Source organism: Loxodonta africana, chromosome 9 (assembly GCF_030014295.1).
Source record: "Loxodonta africana isolate mLoxAfr1 chromosome 9, mLoxAfr1.hap2, whole genome shotgun sequence".
Classification (NCBI taxonomy): Eukaryota; Metazoa; Chordata; class Mammalia; order Proboscidea; family Elephantidae; genus Loxodonta; species Loxodonta africana.
The window spans coordinates 34,009,115-34,025,886 of NC_087350.1; the positions used below are offsets into that span (position 1 = coordinate 34,009,115).

Here is a 16,772-nt window from a genome sequence, read left to right on the forward strand (position 1 = left end):
CTTCAGGTGACCATCTCTTACTTAACCCTCTTTCCATGCTCACCCTTGTTTCCATCAGCTTGGAGATGCTTGAGGTTAGTTAGTAAGATATAAATTATACTTTAGGAATAAAAGCAGAATGAAGTCTTGGCTAATGGTTACTTTCAGTCAAATTAAAGTTTCTCTTTGGACAAGAGGCACCAGTACATGAAGACCCTGAAATCAATCACTGGGGCCTCCTGTTACCCTGACTGGGTGCTGTCCCTTGGGAGCCTTGGTTGCACTTTCTACAATGTCGTTTTCTGGCTTACCCAAGAGGAAGAAGCCCTCTTCACACCAGTAGCACTCGTTTTGGTCACAGTTGCCACAATTGGGATTGCACTCTTTGCATTCAAATTCTTCATTGTAGGTTTTTTCAGGGCAGGTTCTGTAACAATGGTGTTTAAACCTGGGGGAAGAAGATGTAGTTTCTTCTATGAGATGTGGTGATATATTTCTCTTAAGCACCATGGTTTAATTTCCTTATATATACCTATGCATCTTTTTTTTTTAAACAGGAGTAGATATTAGGATTTCAAAGGAAGAAACCAAGTCATTAACCACCTCCGCTGTACCTCTGAACACCCTTTACCAGAGCAGTTAGTTGGACGACAGGATGGGGAGAAGTGAATGCTAAGGAAATAAACAGATATTTACGAATTACTGATTATATGTCCAGTATTAGCTCATTTAAATCTCCACACAATCCCTGTTGTTGTTGTTGTTAGGTGCTGTTGAGTCATTTCCGACTCACATCGACCCTGTGTACAATAGAACGAAACACTGCCGGGTCCTCTGCCATCCTCAAAATTGTTATGCTTGAGCCCATAGTTGCAGCCACTGTGTCAGTCCATCTTGTTGAGGAACTTCCTCTTTTTCACTGGCCTTCTACATTACGAAGCATGATGTCCTTCTCCAGGGGCTGATCCTTCCTGATAACATGTCCAAAGTATGTGAGACATAGTCTCGCCATCCTTGCTTCTAAGGAGCATTCTGGTTGTACTTCTTCCAAGACAGACTTGTTCGTTCTTTTGACAGCCCATTGTATATTCAATATCCTTTGCCAACACCACAATTCAAAGATGTCAATTCTTCTTCAGTCTTCTTTTTTCATTGTCCAGCTTTTCATGCATATGAGGCGATTGAAAACACCATAGCTTGGGTCAAAAAAAAAAAAACAATCCCATTGCTGCCGAGTCAATGCCGACTCATAGCGACCCTACAGGACAGAATAGAGCTGCCCCATAGGGTTTCCAAGGAGAACCTGGTGAACTGCTGACCCTTTGGCTAGCAGCCTTAGTTCTCAACCACTACGCAATCAGGGTTTCCATGGCTTAGGTCAGGCTCACCTTAGTCTTCAATGTGACATCTTTGCTTTTCAACACTTTAAAGAAGTCTTTTGCAGCACATTTGCCCAATGCAATGTGTCTTTTGATTTCTTGGCTGCTACTTCCATGGGTGTTGATAGTGGATCCAAGTAAAATGAAATCCTTGACAACTTCAAACTTTTCTCCATTTATCATGACGTTGCTTATTGATCCAGTTGTGAGAATTTTTGTTTACTTTATATTGAAGTGTAATCCATACTGAAGGCTGTGGTTTTTGATCTTCATCAGTAAGTGCTTCAAGTCCATTTCACTTTCAGCAAGCAAGGTTGTGTCATGTGCATAACGCAGGTTGTTAATGAGTCTTCCTCCAATTCTGATGCCCCCATTCTTCTTCATATAGTCTAGCTTCTTGGTTTATTTGTTCAGCAAACAGATTGAATAAGTATAGTGAAAGGATAAAACCTTGACTCACCGTTCCTGACTTTAAGCCATGCAGTATGCCTTTATTCTGCTTGAACAGGTTCTTCATGAGCACAATTAAGTTTTCTGCAATTTCCATTTTTTGCAATAATATCCATAATTTGTTATGACCCACACAGTTGAAAGCCTTTGCATAGTCAATAAAACACAGGTAAATATCTTTCTGGCATTTTCTGCTTTCAGCCAGGATCCATCTGACATCAGCAATGATATCCCCAGTTCCAAGTCCTCTTCTGAATCCAGCTTGAATTTCTGGCAGTTCCTTGCCGATATACTGTTGCAGCCACTTTTGAATGATCTTCAGGAAAATCCTACTTGCATGTGATATTGATGATATTATTCAATAATTTCCACATTTGGTTGGACCACGTTTCTTGGAAATAGGCATAAATACGGATCTCTTCCAGTTGGTTGGACTGGTAGCTGTCTTCCAAATTTCTTGGCATAGACAATTGAACACTTCCAGTGCTGCATCCGTTTGTTGAAACATTTCAACTGGTATCCCGTCAATTCCTGGAGCCTTGTTTTTTGCCAATGCCTTCAGTGAAGCTTGGGCCTTTTCCTTCAATACCATCAGTTCCTGATCATATGCTACCTCCTGAAATGGTTCAACATCGACCAATTCTTTTTGGTACAGTGACTGTGTGTACTCCCTCCATCTTCTCTCAATGCTTCCTGTGTCCTTTAATATTTTCCCCGTAGAATCCTTCAATATTGCAACTCAAGGCTTGAATTTTTTCTTCAGTTCTTTCAGCTTGAGAAATGCCGAGTATGTTCTCCCCTTTTGGTTTTCTACCTCCAGGTCTTTGCACATGTCATTGTAATACTTTGTCTTCTCGAGCTGCTCTTTGAAATCTTCTATTCAGCTCTTTTACTTCATCATTTCTCCCTTTCACTTTAGCTACTCCATGTTCGAGAGCAAGTTTCAGAGTCTCTTCTGACATCCATTTTGGTCTTTTCTTTCTGTCCTGTTTTTTTTAACGACCTCTTGCTTTCTTCATGTTTCATGTCCTTAATGTCATTCCACAACTCGTCTGGTCTTTGGTCGTTAGTGTTCAATGCATCAAATCTATTCTTGAGATGGTCTCTAAATTCAAGTGGGATATGCCCAAGGTCATACTTTGGCTCTAGTGGACATGTTCTAATTTTCTTCAGTTTCAACTTGAACTTGCATATGAGCAATTGATGGTCTGTTCCATAGTCAGCCTCTGGCCTTGTTCTGGCTGACGATATTGAGCTTTCCATCATCTTTTTTCCATAGATATAGTCAATTTGATTCCTGTGTATTCCATTTGGCGAGGTCCACATGTATAGTTGCTGTTTATGTCACTGAATAAAAGAAATTTGCAATGAAGAAGTCATTGGTCTTGCAAAATTCTATCATGCGATCTCCAGCATTGTTTCTAACACCGAGGCCATATTTTCCAGCTGGTGATCCTTCTTTGTTTCCAACTTTTGCATTCCAATCACCAGTAATTATCAACGCATCCTGATTGCATGTGTGATCAATTTCAGACTGCAGATGTTGGTAAAAACCTTCAATTTCTTCATCTTTGGCCTTAGTGGTTGGTGTGTAAATTTGAATAATAGTCGTATTAACTGGTCTTCCTTGTAAGCATATGGATATTATCCTATCACTGACAGCATTGCACTTCAGGATAGATCTTGAAATGTTCTTTTTGACGATGAATGCAATGCCATTCCTTTCTTCAAGTTGTCATTCCTGGCATAGTAGACCATATGATTGTCTGATTCAAAGTGGCCAATACCAGTCCATTTCAGCTCACTAATGCCTAGGATATATACATTTTTATGCATTCCATTTCATGAACAAAACACAATCCTTATGTGGTAGATATTACTAATCTTTAATTTCTAGATTAGGGAACTGAGTGAGGTTCAAGGTCAAGTACTCAAAGTCACAAAGCTAGTTCAAGATGGGGCTGGGATCCTAAGTACAGTCTGTCTGAAAGGGTAGCTTGTGTGCTTTTGCCACACTATACCTGGCACTTGCAAGGGATGAGACAGCTCAGTGTTATGTTCAAGTAGCTTACCAAAATGTCTGTAATCAGATTAATAATAACAGCAAAAGCCTTAGCTTTTATGTGTACATTTTTACACCTATTATCTCTTATTATATAATAAAATGCAATTCCTATGCGACTGAATTGCAGGTGCACTTGGAGGGGGAGTGGACCAAAGTTGCACTTTTCTCCTTTGATGAATTTCACAGTATCAACAAGACACACGGGGAAATCTTTGCATTACTTCCTTAAGAACTTCTACTTTACAGTGTTTTATTGGCTGCATTCAAGGTTATTAAATATTTTAAAAGATAATAAATGTGTATTTCTTTAAAAAAAAAAAAACTCATGTTTTGCCCTTAGTGATATTGGGACGTGTCTCTTCAGTGTATTTGTTGCTCGAGGGGTTTTATGAAGCATGCTTACTAGTGTATTAGCAGTGAACCTGAAAGGCTGACAGTGCTGGCTCCAAAGCTTAACAGATGACAGTGAAGAAGGCAGGCAAGGTAAAGTCAGGCTGAAGGGATGCAGAATTGTAAGAGGGCCAAAGCAGAGAATTGCTTTCCCACTTCCACACAGTTACCGTATCTTTATTTGAGTCTAAGTTCTCTTCCTCCAGTTGTTCAAGAAATATCTTGTGCCCCCAACCATGTGACCTCACCAAGGAATGCTGCTTGTCTCTGCTTGGAGATCCTGTGGCAGGCCATAGGCTGGGTAAATATCAACTATGAAACTGCTGACAAATTACTTTCTGCTCATTAAATGTCATCTGGTCTACCTTATACTACTCAAACCTGGGGGGTCTCTTCTCCACCCCTCCTCCCCTGTTTAAATGGAGCAATAATTTAAATCAACAGGTCAGGTCTGCAGTGATATAGAGACACAGTCAATGTAGAATAACAGGCTTTTCTGGAAAAGTTGAATTAAAACCATAAGATTAAGTAATGATAAGGTTAACTGATCATTTTTAAAGTGTTTCAGCTTGTCGGAACATTTTTCCTTCTCATCCTCCCCATCCCTTTAACATTTTAACATCAACTACCACATTTCAAGTCCCTGGAAACTGACAGAGGTGGAAGGTAGTGCGGTGACAAGTGAGGTAGGACTACCAAAGCTGGGGTGCCCAGATCTGTCCCTAGCTTGTGGTACAATGTGAGGGGAACCCATTGCCTTCCTGAGCATCAGTTTTCTCTTCTGGTGACCAACGTTGATCCTATGCCCCTGACAATCTTGATGGACAGGTGAAGAGGGGGAAAGGACATGAGAGTCTGTATATCACAGAACTCTCTAGTAGTCAGCGTGACAGGGAGAAATTACGCAGCCCATGCATTATCCAGAACCTTCCTTTCCTTTTCATCTCCCTTCTTTTCTGAGTTTTTCTTCCAAGATGTGTACCAATGTACACTGGAAGACTGGAATAGGAAGGGGAGATGACATTGGAAACTACCATCTTTGATTTTGAAGATATCTATTAAAATAGATAGTGGCCTAAGTCTCTCATTGTCCATGGGATGAGCAAGAGCTCATGTACTTTCAGCCCGAAGCATCTGACTCCTCCAAGGACAAGGTCTCTCTGCAGACATGTGGAAACAGCTTGCTTGGTGTCAGATATACTATTAAGGTCTGTCCAGAAACATCAAGATCTGAATCTTGGTAAGCCATGACACGATTCCTAGACACCAATGTCAGGCTGGAAGACTTTCAGGATCAAGAAAGAGAAGGCCTCCTTTCGAGGCAAGAAAACAGCTGGTCTCTTATTGCTAAATCCAAGAATTGCTTGTTAATAGCCTGACAGACCAGAGTTGCTTCGGGCTGTAGGGCCTCTTTGCTTTAATCACTTACTGGATTTAGGCTTAAGTCACTAATGCTTAAACGGCAGAAAAGTTACTGCCAGGAAAAAGAAGGCCAAACTTACATGTAATACCCCATAGCGCATGATGTGCAGGTTCCTGGATCATCTGGAAAAAAAAATTATAATAATGAAAAATAATAATCACCAGGAATTTGTCATTTGAACAAATGGACTTTGGCAAAGTTGTGACTTGAAACAAAGAATCTTCTGGGCTGGTTTCATGAAATGTGCTGTCCAGAACTGATATTTGAACAGACTGCACCATTTTTAATTAGTAACAAGATGTACACTAGGATTTATCTTTAGCCAAGGTAGTAAATAGTTCTCATAAATGCTTGGCCCTGACTTTCAAGGAGAAATAGGCCCAAGCTACTGGGTCTTTATATTGAAGATCAACAGGCGATCCAAATTAAGGACCCTGGCCTCTCTTGAAATAGAGGCATCAAGTATGCCCACACACAAACATTCAGAAAGGGCTTTCCAAGAGTTACCCTCAGACTACATGTCAATCTAACTGTGTATAATTTGGAAAGTCCCTTTGAAATCTGGGCAATTATCTTTGGCAATTATCTCTCCCAACACAAGTATCCACTTTGTGCTCTGCACTTCACAACCCTCTTAAAGAAACCATTCTGTTCTCATTAAGTGCAATGATTCAATGTGTCCCTGTTGGCTCAGAAAAGCGCTCTTTTCTGTAGCTTTCAGGGGATTTAAAGAGGGAGAAAGAACTTTGAGAGTCACCAACTCAGTCTGTTTCCCTCCCTCTTAGCCCTCCCAGCAAGATGCAACTCCAAAATCTGATTATTAAGGGAATTCTATGACTTTCTTTGGTCCATGAATTCTTATAACATGGTTCTTGTAACCGTGGGCAGGTTCTGTTGTTTTACCTATAACCTAGTCCTGCTCTTTTCATTCTAATAGGAATTATGGAATAACTGCCCTCCTTTAAAACACTCCTGGGTGCATGATGATTTTTATGTCACCTTCAACTTAATTTAAACTAAATAAAACTTTGTCCCTTGAAATTTGTGCTTAGCTTTTCTTTCTAGTCTATTCTGGGCTCCATTTTGGTATTCTCAAAGACTGTCTCTTGGTGGTAGAGACCACCTCACCTAAATCTTTAGTTACACACTTGCCTGAGGTCCTCTTAGGAATTTCGCAAAATGACACTTCCTTGCATTACACATGATTCATGCATTTCACCAAAAATTACAGTGAAAAAAAATTCTAGAACAGGCTCTGCCAATTAAGCATGGACTTTCAGAACCCTTTGGCAACAGCCTGGTGGTGATGCAGTGGAGAAGGCACTGGCCTGGGAGTTGGGCTACTTGTTCCCAGTTTGAAATTTAAATCTGGAATTACTGTCTTGTGGTAGTGAGGGTTCAGTCGTAGAATTTTTGCTTTCCACACGGGTGACACGTGTTCTGTTCATGGCCCGTGAAACACATGAGCAGCCACCACCTGTCTATCAGTGAAGCCTCGAGTGTTGCTATGATGCTGAACGAGTTTCAGTGGAGCTTCCAGACTAAGATGAATTAGGAGGAAAGGCCTGGTGGTTTATTTCCAAAAATCAGCCGGTGAAAACCCTATGTAATCACGATGGTCCAGTCTGCGACCTATCATGGAGATGGAACGGGGCTCTGCAGTGTTTCATTCTGTTGTACATTGGAGTCGCCACCAGTCACTGGTGGCTAACAACAACTGTCTTGTAAACTTGTATTAACACCACTCTACTTTCTGGGTTCTGATTTCTTCAGCTATAAAATGAGCAGGTTGGACGAGATGTTTGCTAAGACTCTTCCAAAACCAAAGAATCTGAAATTGAGTCTAGCAGAAGTCGGCAAACTATAGCCTTCCACAGCAAATCCAGCAAATTCCATTTGTTTACGCATTGCCTGTGGCTGCCTTCATGCCACAACGTCAGAGTTGAGTAGTTGTGACTGAGCCCGAAAGTATTAACTCTCTGCCGCTTTAAATAAAATGTCTGCTGACTCCTGGCTGTAGCGCTATTGGCTCATGACTTTATCATGCTTGCCTTTGTTAGGTAACACAGGTGTAAATGTTAATGTCTAAACAGTTGGCCTGGGAGTTCCTCTTAGGGAGAGAACTGCCTATATTTAGGAAAATACCTTGTTAAACTACTTGGGGGAAAGTTTCATTGGAAGGATGGAATGGCAGCCGAGGCAGTGAAGGAGATGGCCAGGCTCTTCTGCAGGAGGCCATGATTTGCACATGAGAGCGAAATGGTTTTATGTCTGGGTCAACATGGTCTATTCCAGGGCAGCTAAATCAGGACAGCGAAATGAAACCATAAATCAGGCTAATTACGTAGAAACCAGGAATCTGAAGCTAGAAAAGCCCAAGAGAATGAAACGCTCCCTGGAATTCTTAGAAATTTTGGGAAAGGCGTTATGCTTCCAGAATCCACGGATTCAGGATCTGATTTCATCTTAAGGTAGAGCAGAGGCCCCAGAGAACACCAATGATTCCACTGGGCAACTTCATTTCCCGCTGCCAGTCTATTTCTGCCTCAATATTCCACTTAGTTCTTCTCCTAAATGACTTGCTACCATTCAGCTCACATTTAGGGAGCTTACTTTGTCTCTGCCTGTCCCCGATGAACGTATTTGATCCTGACAATTTTGCTAATTTGGCAAGGGCTGGGGAAATTCTAATCCTGTTCCCTAATGTTCTGGCCATCCCTTCCATCTAGGAACTTAATGAGCTTACTCTCTGCTCCTTGAAGCAGGTCACTGATGAAAATGTTAAACAGAACCAAGTCTCACAAATGTGCATACCAATGTAGTCTTGAGTTCAGCGACTTTTCCAGCCCAGTTGCACAGTGAATGTGGTAACTTTACAACAGTTTGCATAAATGAATAATGCATAGAATATGAACTGTGTCTTTTAATGGCCTGTGAATGCCCATTAGTCTTTCTCATTATTACCAGTTGTTCTAAAGAATAAGAATTAGTAAAAAAAAAAAAAAAAAAATTCCATCCTCGAAGATCCACAAGTCAGACATAAGCTAAATGGATTTAGCCTGACCACTGAGAGGCAGCTGTTATGGGATTAAGGAAGAAGGTAACAATCCCAGACACAGAAGTGGACTCTAAGTCAGCTTGGCATTTGAGGGGTAAGGAGGGGTGGCTTAAGGAGAAAGATTAATTTTCCTGGCTTCTAGTGTGTGTGTGTTGGGTTTGGGGCAGTGGTGAGGGGGTGGGGGAGTCTAAACAAACTAGAATTGTTAACTGTCTTAGAAGTTGTTATCCCAAGTAGAATGTTTAAAAAGCTCTGGGTATTTGATCTTGTCCAACTTCTAAGTTAAGAGAGCATATTTTGAGGAGGGATGGGGCAAGTTCAGTCTTAATTCAGAGAGAGTGCCTCACATTTGGAGAAAAGCCTTCAGAAATAGTTGCTGGCTTCCAGCTACTCACATCCCCGCTGAGGAGAATATGTGAGCAGATGTCTTGTTAGGATGGGGATACAGCCTGCCTTTGTTTTATTTATTTATTTATTTATTTATTATTGTACTTTAGACGAAGGTTTACAGAACAAACCAGCTTCTCATTAAACAGTTAGTACACATATTGTTTCGTGACATTTGTTACCAACTCCACAACATGTTAACACTCTCCCTTCTCGACCTTGGTTTCCCTATTACCAACTTTCCTGTCCCCTCCTGCCTTCTAGTCCTTGCCCCTGGGCTGCTGTGCCGCTTTAGTCTCATTTTGTTTCATGGGCCTGTCTAATCTTTGGCTGAAGGGTGAGCCTCGGGAATGACTCCACTACTGAGCTAAAAGTGTGTCCGGGGTCCATACTCTCGGGGTTTCTCCAGTCTCTATGAGGCCAGTAAATCTGTTTGTGTGTGTGTGTGTGTGTGTGTGTGAGATAGAATTTCATTCTGCATTTTTCTCCGGCTCTGTCCAGGACCCTCTACTGTGATCCCTGTCAGAGCAGTCAGTGGATGTAGCCGGGTGCCATCTAGATGTACTGGACTCAGTCTGGTGAAGGCCATGGTAGTTGTGGTCCATTAGTCCTTTGTATTAATCTTTCCCTTGTGTCTTTAGTTTTCTTCATTCTCCCTTGCTCCTGAAGGGCTAAGACCAGTGGAGTATCTTAGACGACCACTCAGGCTTTTAAGACCTCAGACACTACTCACCAAAGTAGAATGTAGAACATTTTCTTTATAAACTATCTTATGCCAATTGAGCTGGATATTCCCTGAAATCATGGTCCCCATGGCCCTCAGCCCAATAATTCGGTCCCTCAGGGAGTTTGGATGTGTCTATGGAGCTTCCAGGACCTTGTCTTGTACAAGTTTTGCTGGCTTTACCAGTATTGTCTACTGTCTTACCCTTTACCAAAGTTACTGCGTATCAATTGTCTATTGAGTGTTTTTCCATCCCTACCCCTGCCCTCCCTCGTAACCATCAAAGAGTATTTCTTTTTGTGTAAACTTTTTCAGGAGTTTTTACAATAGTGGTCTCATACAATATTTGTCCTTTTGTGACTGACTTATTTCACTTAGCATAATGCCCTCCAGTTTCATCCATGCTATGAGATGCTTCACAGAAGCATCATTGTTGCGTAATACTCCATTGTGTGTATGTACCATAGTTTGTTTACACATTCTTTTGTTGATGGGCATCTAGGTTGTCAGTCTGCCTTTCTTGAGAAAATTCATTTTTATTGTCTGTTTTTAGAGGATGAGGTGGGCAGAACTACAACGTCAGCTTTGTCTTGAGAGCCCTTCATGATGCCCTGTCACCTTTCCTCTGATTACATGAAGACCATCAATACTGGAACTCATTGCGAACCCCCAAGACGAGGGCCACTGTCATCACCAACACACACAGTTGACGCCACTTTCGGCAGCCAACTTACGTTCTCTGCCATTTTATTTTGTTCTCCCTAATACCTAGAGCCTTCACTGTGGAATATGGATGGATCATGGTTATATTAGGATTTATGTACATGTTACCCATAAAATGTATTGGAAACGGGATATTTTTAAACTCAAGTTGAAGCTCACTACTTAAAAAAAAGTCAGAGAAGAATAAGTCATTTTTATGGTTTACATAATCATTGGGTCACATAATTAAGGATACGCACAGGCTAAAATGCCTCTAAATGCCAAGTTTTACAGTTCTTATTGTATGTTCATTTTCATTTGAGGGAGGAGAGAAGAAACCCTGGTGTCTTAAGGACAGCCCTTCATTGTATAACATCCATAAGTACCAGAATTAGCCATGAATTAGCTATCATGTTTAGATAGAATTGGCTTTCTGAAAAATTGTGAGGAAAAGATGATTTCAGGATGTTCCTACCTTACCTTTGGCTATTTCCTTCAATGCTCATTTTTAGGCTTCTAGTCAGACTTCCCTCTACCACTCCCCATTGAAATCTGTCTTGCAACACATTATCACGAGGGCCTACGAAGTAACTGCCTAGGACGTAGACTAATGGGCATTTTAAATTTGTGCTGTTGGGAGATTGCTGGGCTCTCACTTACCTTAGTCTCCTCTCCTCCCAGGTATTCTAGATTCCCTAGTCTCCTTCTAGCTTCACTCTCTGTGCCTTCAGGCCCCATCTGTGTTGCATAAAACATCACTCACCTGATTGTACTTCAACAAACCCTGGATGCTTGCTTTTCCCAGTTGTTCACTACCTTTTGACTCAGTCCTCTTCTCAGGATCCAATCACCTAGGTCCTAGTCTCCACCAAACTCGGATTCTATTCACCTTCCTAGGATTCATCTTGACCAATGCCTCCCAGTGCTTAGGCAAAGTATTATACCAAACCGATGCTCCATCCATGCCTCATGTGGCTCTACCCTAACCACATCCCAAGCTCCATCAAACTTCATCAATAACCAAAATCTAAAGCAGTAGCCGCCATACTTTCTGACTCACTACAAAATTGATTAAAAAAATTAGCATGCAGACACAATATACATCTATGCATGTATGTGTATGTACATAACTTATTTAATTATTTTGGTGCATTAATATTTTACCTATACTAAAAAGGTATGTTAGAGTAGAAAATATAAGAGAATAGTATAAAAATAATTGTGAATACCAATTTTATTTTTTTTGCAGCCCAGTGGGTTGTCTTGCACATCTCTCTTTCGAAGACCAATGACTCAGGCCACACCCACCTTAATGCCACATATGAACAAAAAACATGTTTTAGATTCAGTTTTTTAAGGTTATGATTGAAAGAACGGCTCTCTGATGGGTTTGCTCATCTTCATCTAAGGACCGCCTTGCACTTGGCTTCCAGTCCTTCCTTATTTATAGACAGGCTATTTGATTTTAATCAACTTGTTCGCCTAGCATTTCTGGGCTTGAGAGGTAGTGGAAAACATAGATATGAATGAAAGTGTTTCAATCATGTGATTAGATTCCCTTTTCTCCACCTGTCTTCTACCACCCTACTATGAATTGAATTGTATCCCCAAAAATATGTGTTGTGGTGGCACAGTGGTTAACCAATTGACTGTTAACCGAAAGGTTGGCAGATTGAGACCACCAGCAACTCTGAGGCAGAAAGATTTGCCAGTCTACTTCTGTAGAGATTCACAGACTAGGAAACCCTATGAGGTTGCTATGAGTCAGAATCCACTCGATGGCAGTGTTTTTTTTTTTTTTTTTGGTTTTGGTTGTGTCTATGGTTATAATCCTATTTGGGAATGGATTTTCTTTGTCATGCTGATGAGGCAATATTAGTGTATGGTGTGTCTGAAGTCAATCTCTTTTTTAAAATTTTTATTGTGCTTTAAGTGGAAGTTTACAAATTAGGTCAGTCTCTCACACAAAAACTTAATATACACCTTGCTACATACTCCCAATTACTCTCACCCTAATGAGACAGCTAGCTCTCTCCCTCCACTTTCTCTTTTCGTGTCCATTTTGCCAGCTTCTAACCCCCTCTACCCTCTCATCTCCCCTCCAGGTAGGAGAAGTCAACATAGTCTCAAGTGTCCACCTGATCCAAGAAGCTCACTCCTCACCAGCATCCCTCTCCAACCCATTGTCCAGTCCAATCCATGTCTAAAGAGCTGGCTTCGGGAATGGTTCCTGTCCTGGGCCAACAGAAGGTCTGGGGGCCATGACCACTGGGGTCCTTCTAGTCTCAGTCAGACCATTAAGTCTGGTCTTTTTATGAGAATTTGGGGTCTGCATCCCACTGCTCTCCTGATCCCTCAGGGGTTCTTTGTTGTGTTCCCTGTCAGGGCAGTCATTGGTTATAGCCGGGCACCATCTAGTCCTTCTGGTCTCTGGATGACGTAGTCTCTGGTTCATGTGGCCCTTTCTGTCTCTTGGGCTAGTAATTACCTTGGTGTTCTTCATTCTCCTTTGATCCAGTTGGGTTGAGACCAATTGATGTATGTTAGATGGCTGCTTGCTAGCATTTAAGACCCCAGAGGGCACGCTTCAAAGTGGGATGCAGAATGTTTTCTTAATAGATTTTATTATGCCAATTAACTTAGATGTCCCCTGAAACCATGGTCCCCAAACCCCTGCCCCTGCTACACTGGCCTTTGAAGCATTCAGTTTATTCAGGGAACTTCTTAGCTTTGGTTTAGTCCAGTTGTGCTGACCTCCCCTGTATTGTGTGTTGTCTTTCCCTTCACCTAAAGTAGTTCTTATCTACCATCTAATTAGTGAATACCCCCTCCCACCCTCCCTCCCTTCCTCCTCTCATAACCACAAAAGAATGTTTTCTTCTCAGTTTAACCTATTTCTCAAGTTCTTATAATAGTGGTCTTATAGAATATTTGTCCTTTTGCAACTGATGAATTTCACTCAGCATAATGCCTTCCAGGTTCCTAAGTCAATCTCTTTTGAGATATAAAAAGCAGAGATGGGGGAAGATAGGTGTTTTGCCGCATGAAGATCACAAAGGAGCCAAAGAACAGAAGCTGAAGAGACAAAGACTTTCCTCCAGAGTAGACAGAGAAAGACTTCCCCTAGAGCTGGCACCTTGATTTCAGACTTCTAGTCTCCTAAACGGTAAGAAAATAAAATTCTGTTTGTTGAGCCACCTAAAACCAAAAACCCCAAACCTGTTGCCATCGAGTTGATTCTGACTCATAAAGCCACCTACTTGTAGTATTTTTGTTATAGTAGTACTAGATAACTAAGACATACCCTCCATAATTTTAGTACATAAATTTATTCCCCAGAGCAAACTTTCTAGACGAAAATTACTAATGATCTTGTCCCCATGAAAAACAACCTAAAAATTTATCTGTTGGGAAAAGATGAAATACATTATGGTACATTTATATAAGGTGGACTATTAGGCAGCAATTAAAATTTTGTTTCTCAAGAGTATTTATTGACATGGAAAGATTCTCATGACAGGCTATGTGAAAAAGAATGATAATCCATACATGTATATGCATAAGAGGCAGTGGTGTTCGGTGGTAGAATTCTCACCTTCCATGGGAGAGACCCACAATAGATTCCAGGCCAATGCACCTCATGGGCAACTATCATTTATCTGTCGGTGGAGGCTTGCATGTTGCTGGGATACTGAACAGGCTTCAGCAGAACTGCCAGACTAAGACAGAGTAGGCAGAAAGTCCTAGCAATCTGCTTCCAAGAAGCAGCCACTGAAAACACTATGGATCTCAATGGTCTGGTCTACAACCAGCCACGGGGATAGCACAGGACAGGGCAGCGTTTCATTCCATGGTGCATGGCATTGCCATAAGTTGGAGGGTGACTCAGCAACATCTAACAACAAATATAAATGTACAGATATGTATATAATATGTTGTATATCTATTTATCTGCATAGATATGACTTTACAAAAAAAAATCAGAAGGAAAAAAGCTAAAATGTTAACAGTAGCTATCTCTGATTTTACTCATGTGTATACATATGTTTCTACACTTTCTTAATAAATGTGTGTTGTAGAAATAATTAGAATAAAAAATGTGATTAGGAAAAGAAAGAAAATGCCCAGTTCATGAGTTCCAGAGGGTCATCTGGGCCAAGTGTTTGGAAACATTCTTCTCCAAGGGAGCGTGCCATTTGGTTATGCTCTCCATTTTTGGTCCCTTTCCTGCTCATTCTTTTTCTCATTTTTTCCCTTTGTCTCTCAGTTCTTCTTAATTCAATCTCACCAGGACAAGACTGACATTCTTCCATGGGGTGTGGTTAAAACAGTGGCAGATGTTTCTATAAACTCTTGAAAAATACTCACTTTTAATATGAATTCTTTTTTCTGATAGTATTCTGCAAGGGAAACAGATGACTAGGAAACGGGGTTATTCTTGGCGCTGCCTCAGGCTTGCTAAATGGACTAGGGGCTGTCACTTGGGGCCGCACATTCTTAAACAATTCCCTTTATGAGCACCTGCAGCCTTGTTGGAGCACCAGCAGAACATCCACCCCTACTGAGATGTACTACTGCTCCCTTTGAGGCGAGAGACTGCATTATAAGCAACCAATGCCTGAATTGTTTGGGGAGGTAATTAAGCACATTGTCAATAACGTATATTCTTCCAGAGTAAATATGTACTTAGTTATTGGATCATGTTGTACGAATTTGTAGGAGAGTCACTGACATTTTTCAATCCACCCGAGGATAATGAACTGGGTAAGAGATTTATATGCCCAAAGAGTACAACTAATTATAAGCTGCAGATAGCACTAAAAAGGACATAATTCAAGTAGGCCCTGGACTTAGAATTACTTCAAATAATTAACACTTGAATACAGAAAGCACCCTCTAACAGCATTGCCAAAACAGAAGACTTTTCTGGAGGGTTCGACAGTACCAGGATACAAAGTATTTGGTTAGTAGAACTATGGATGATTTTCAATCATTTGTCCTCACTACGTCCAAGGACAATGAATAAATATCTGAACTGGAAGTAATGCTAATGGCACAGCTGACAATGGGGCTGAACCTCCTGGAGGGACACAGTAGTGGAAAGGATCTGAATAAATAATCCAATCATTGTCTACAAATGTTGGCTCAAAATGGGCTCAGTCCTCTATTGGACTCCAGTCTTTACCAAGTCCTCTGATTCCAACAAAACCAAAAAAAAAAAAAAGGAAACTCGCTGTAGATTCAAGTCCGACTCGCAGTGACCCTGTAGGATAGAGCAGAACTGCCCCATAGGGTTTCCAAGAAGTGGCTGGTGGGTTTGAACTGCTGACCTTCTGGTTAGCAGTTGAGCTCTGTAACCGCTATGCCACCAATGGACAATCAAAATAGGCAATCTGCTTGTAGATTTCCATGCTGCTCTAGGCTGAATAGCAGGTGGTAGTGATGAATGAATACAGGCAACCGAGTTCCTGTAAGGATCGCTCAGTGCAGCTGTACATACAGTTATTCATTCTAAGGCTTACATTTTAGGGAGAAGACAGATAATAAAAAGAATTGGTTAACAGAATGTAGACAAAATGTAAGTTGTCCTCCAATAAGTTCATGAAATAGCCACTAGAATGCAAGCATCATGAAGACAGGTTTTGGTTTTTTTTTTTTTTTTTCTTTGTGCTTGTTTGTTATTTTTTCCTGTATTCCCAGTGCCAAGAGTGTTGCCGAGCACACAGCAGATCCTGCATATGTATGCCCTGAATGTAGAAGACAAATGGATGAACAAGTATAGAAATTCAAAAAGTGAATAGTGCTATGACATAAAACAGAATAAGAGGTTTGAGAGCGATGAGGCTGGGATAGAGGAGAGAGGCCCTAATTAAGGTAAGATAGTTAAGGAGAGTGTCTTTCAAGAAATTATATTTGAACAGAGATCTGAATGATAACAGGATTTAGCTATGTGAAGTTCTAAAGGCAGAGTGTTCCAGACAGGGGCTAGGAAAAGCTAGACCTGTTCAAGGAACATAAAGAAGGCCAGTGGGGCTGGAATGAAAGGGAGAATATCAGGAGATGAGGTCAGGTTCATTGCAGGATCAGATCAAATATTATAGGGAAAAAAGTTTGCATTCTAATCCAAGAGTAATGGAGAGCCAATAGAAGCTTAAAAAAAAAAAAAAAAGACCTCAGAGATCTGAGTTACTTCTTAAAAAATCATTGTGAATGCA

At 41.0% G+C, this 16,772-nt stretch overlaps 1 protein-coding gene across 1 annotated transcript in view; it reads right to left on the reverse strand.

Moving 5' to 3' along the window:
* The window catches only part of PCSK5 (proprotein convertase subtilisin/kexin type 5), a 492,211-nt gene that overhangs the window by 50,115 nt on the left and 425,324 nt on the right, over positions 1-16,772 (reverse strand). The window contains exons 25-26 of the mRNA XM_064291217.1: positions 5,766-5,808; positions 291-427 (exon numbers count right to left, since the gene is read on the reverse strand). Of these exons, the coding sequence (XP_064147287.1) occupies positions 291-427; positions 5,766-5,808 (180 nt within the window). The remainder of the gene's footprint in view (positions 1-290; positions 428-5,765; positions 5,809-16,772) is intronic.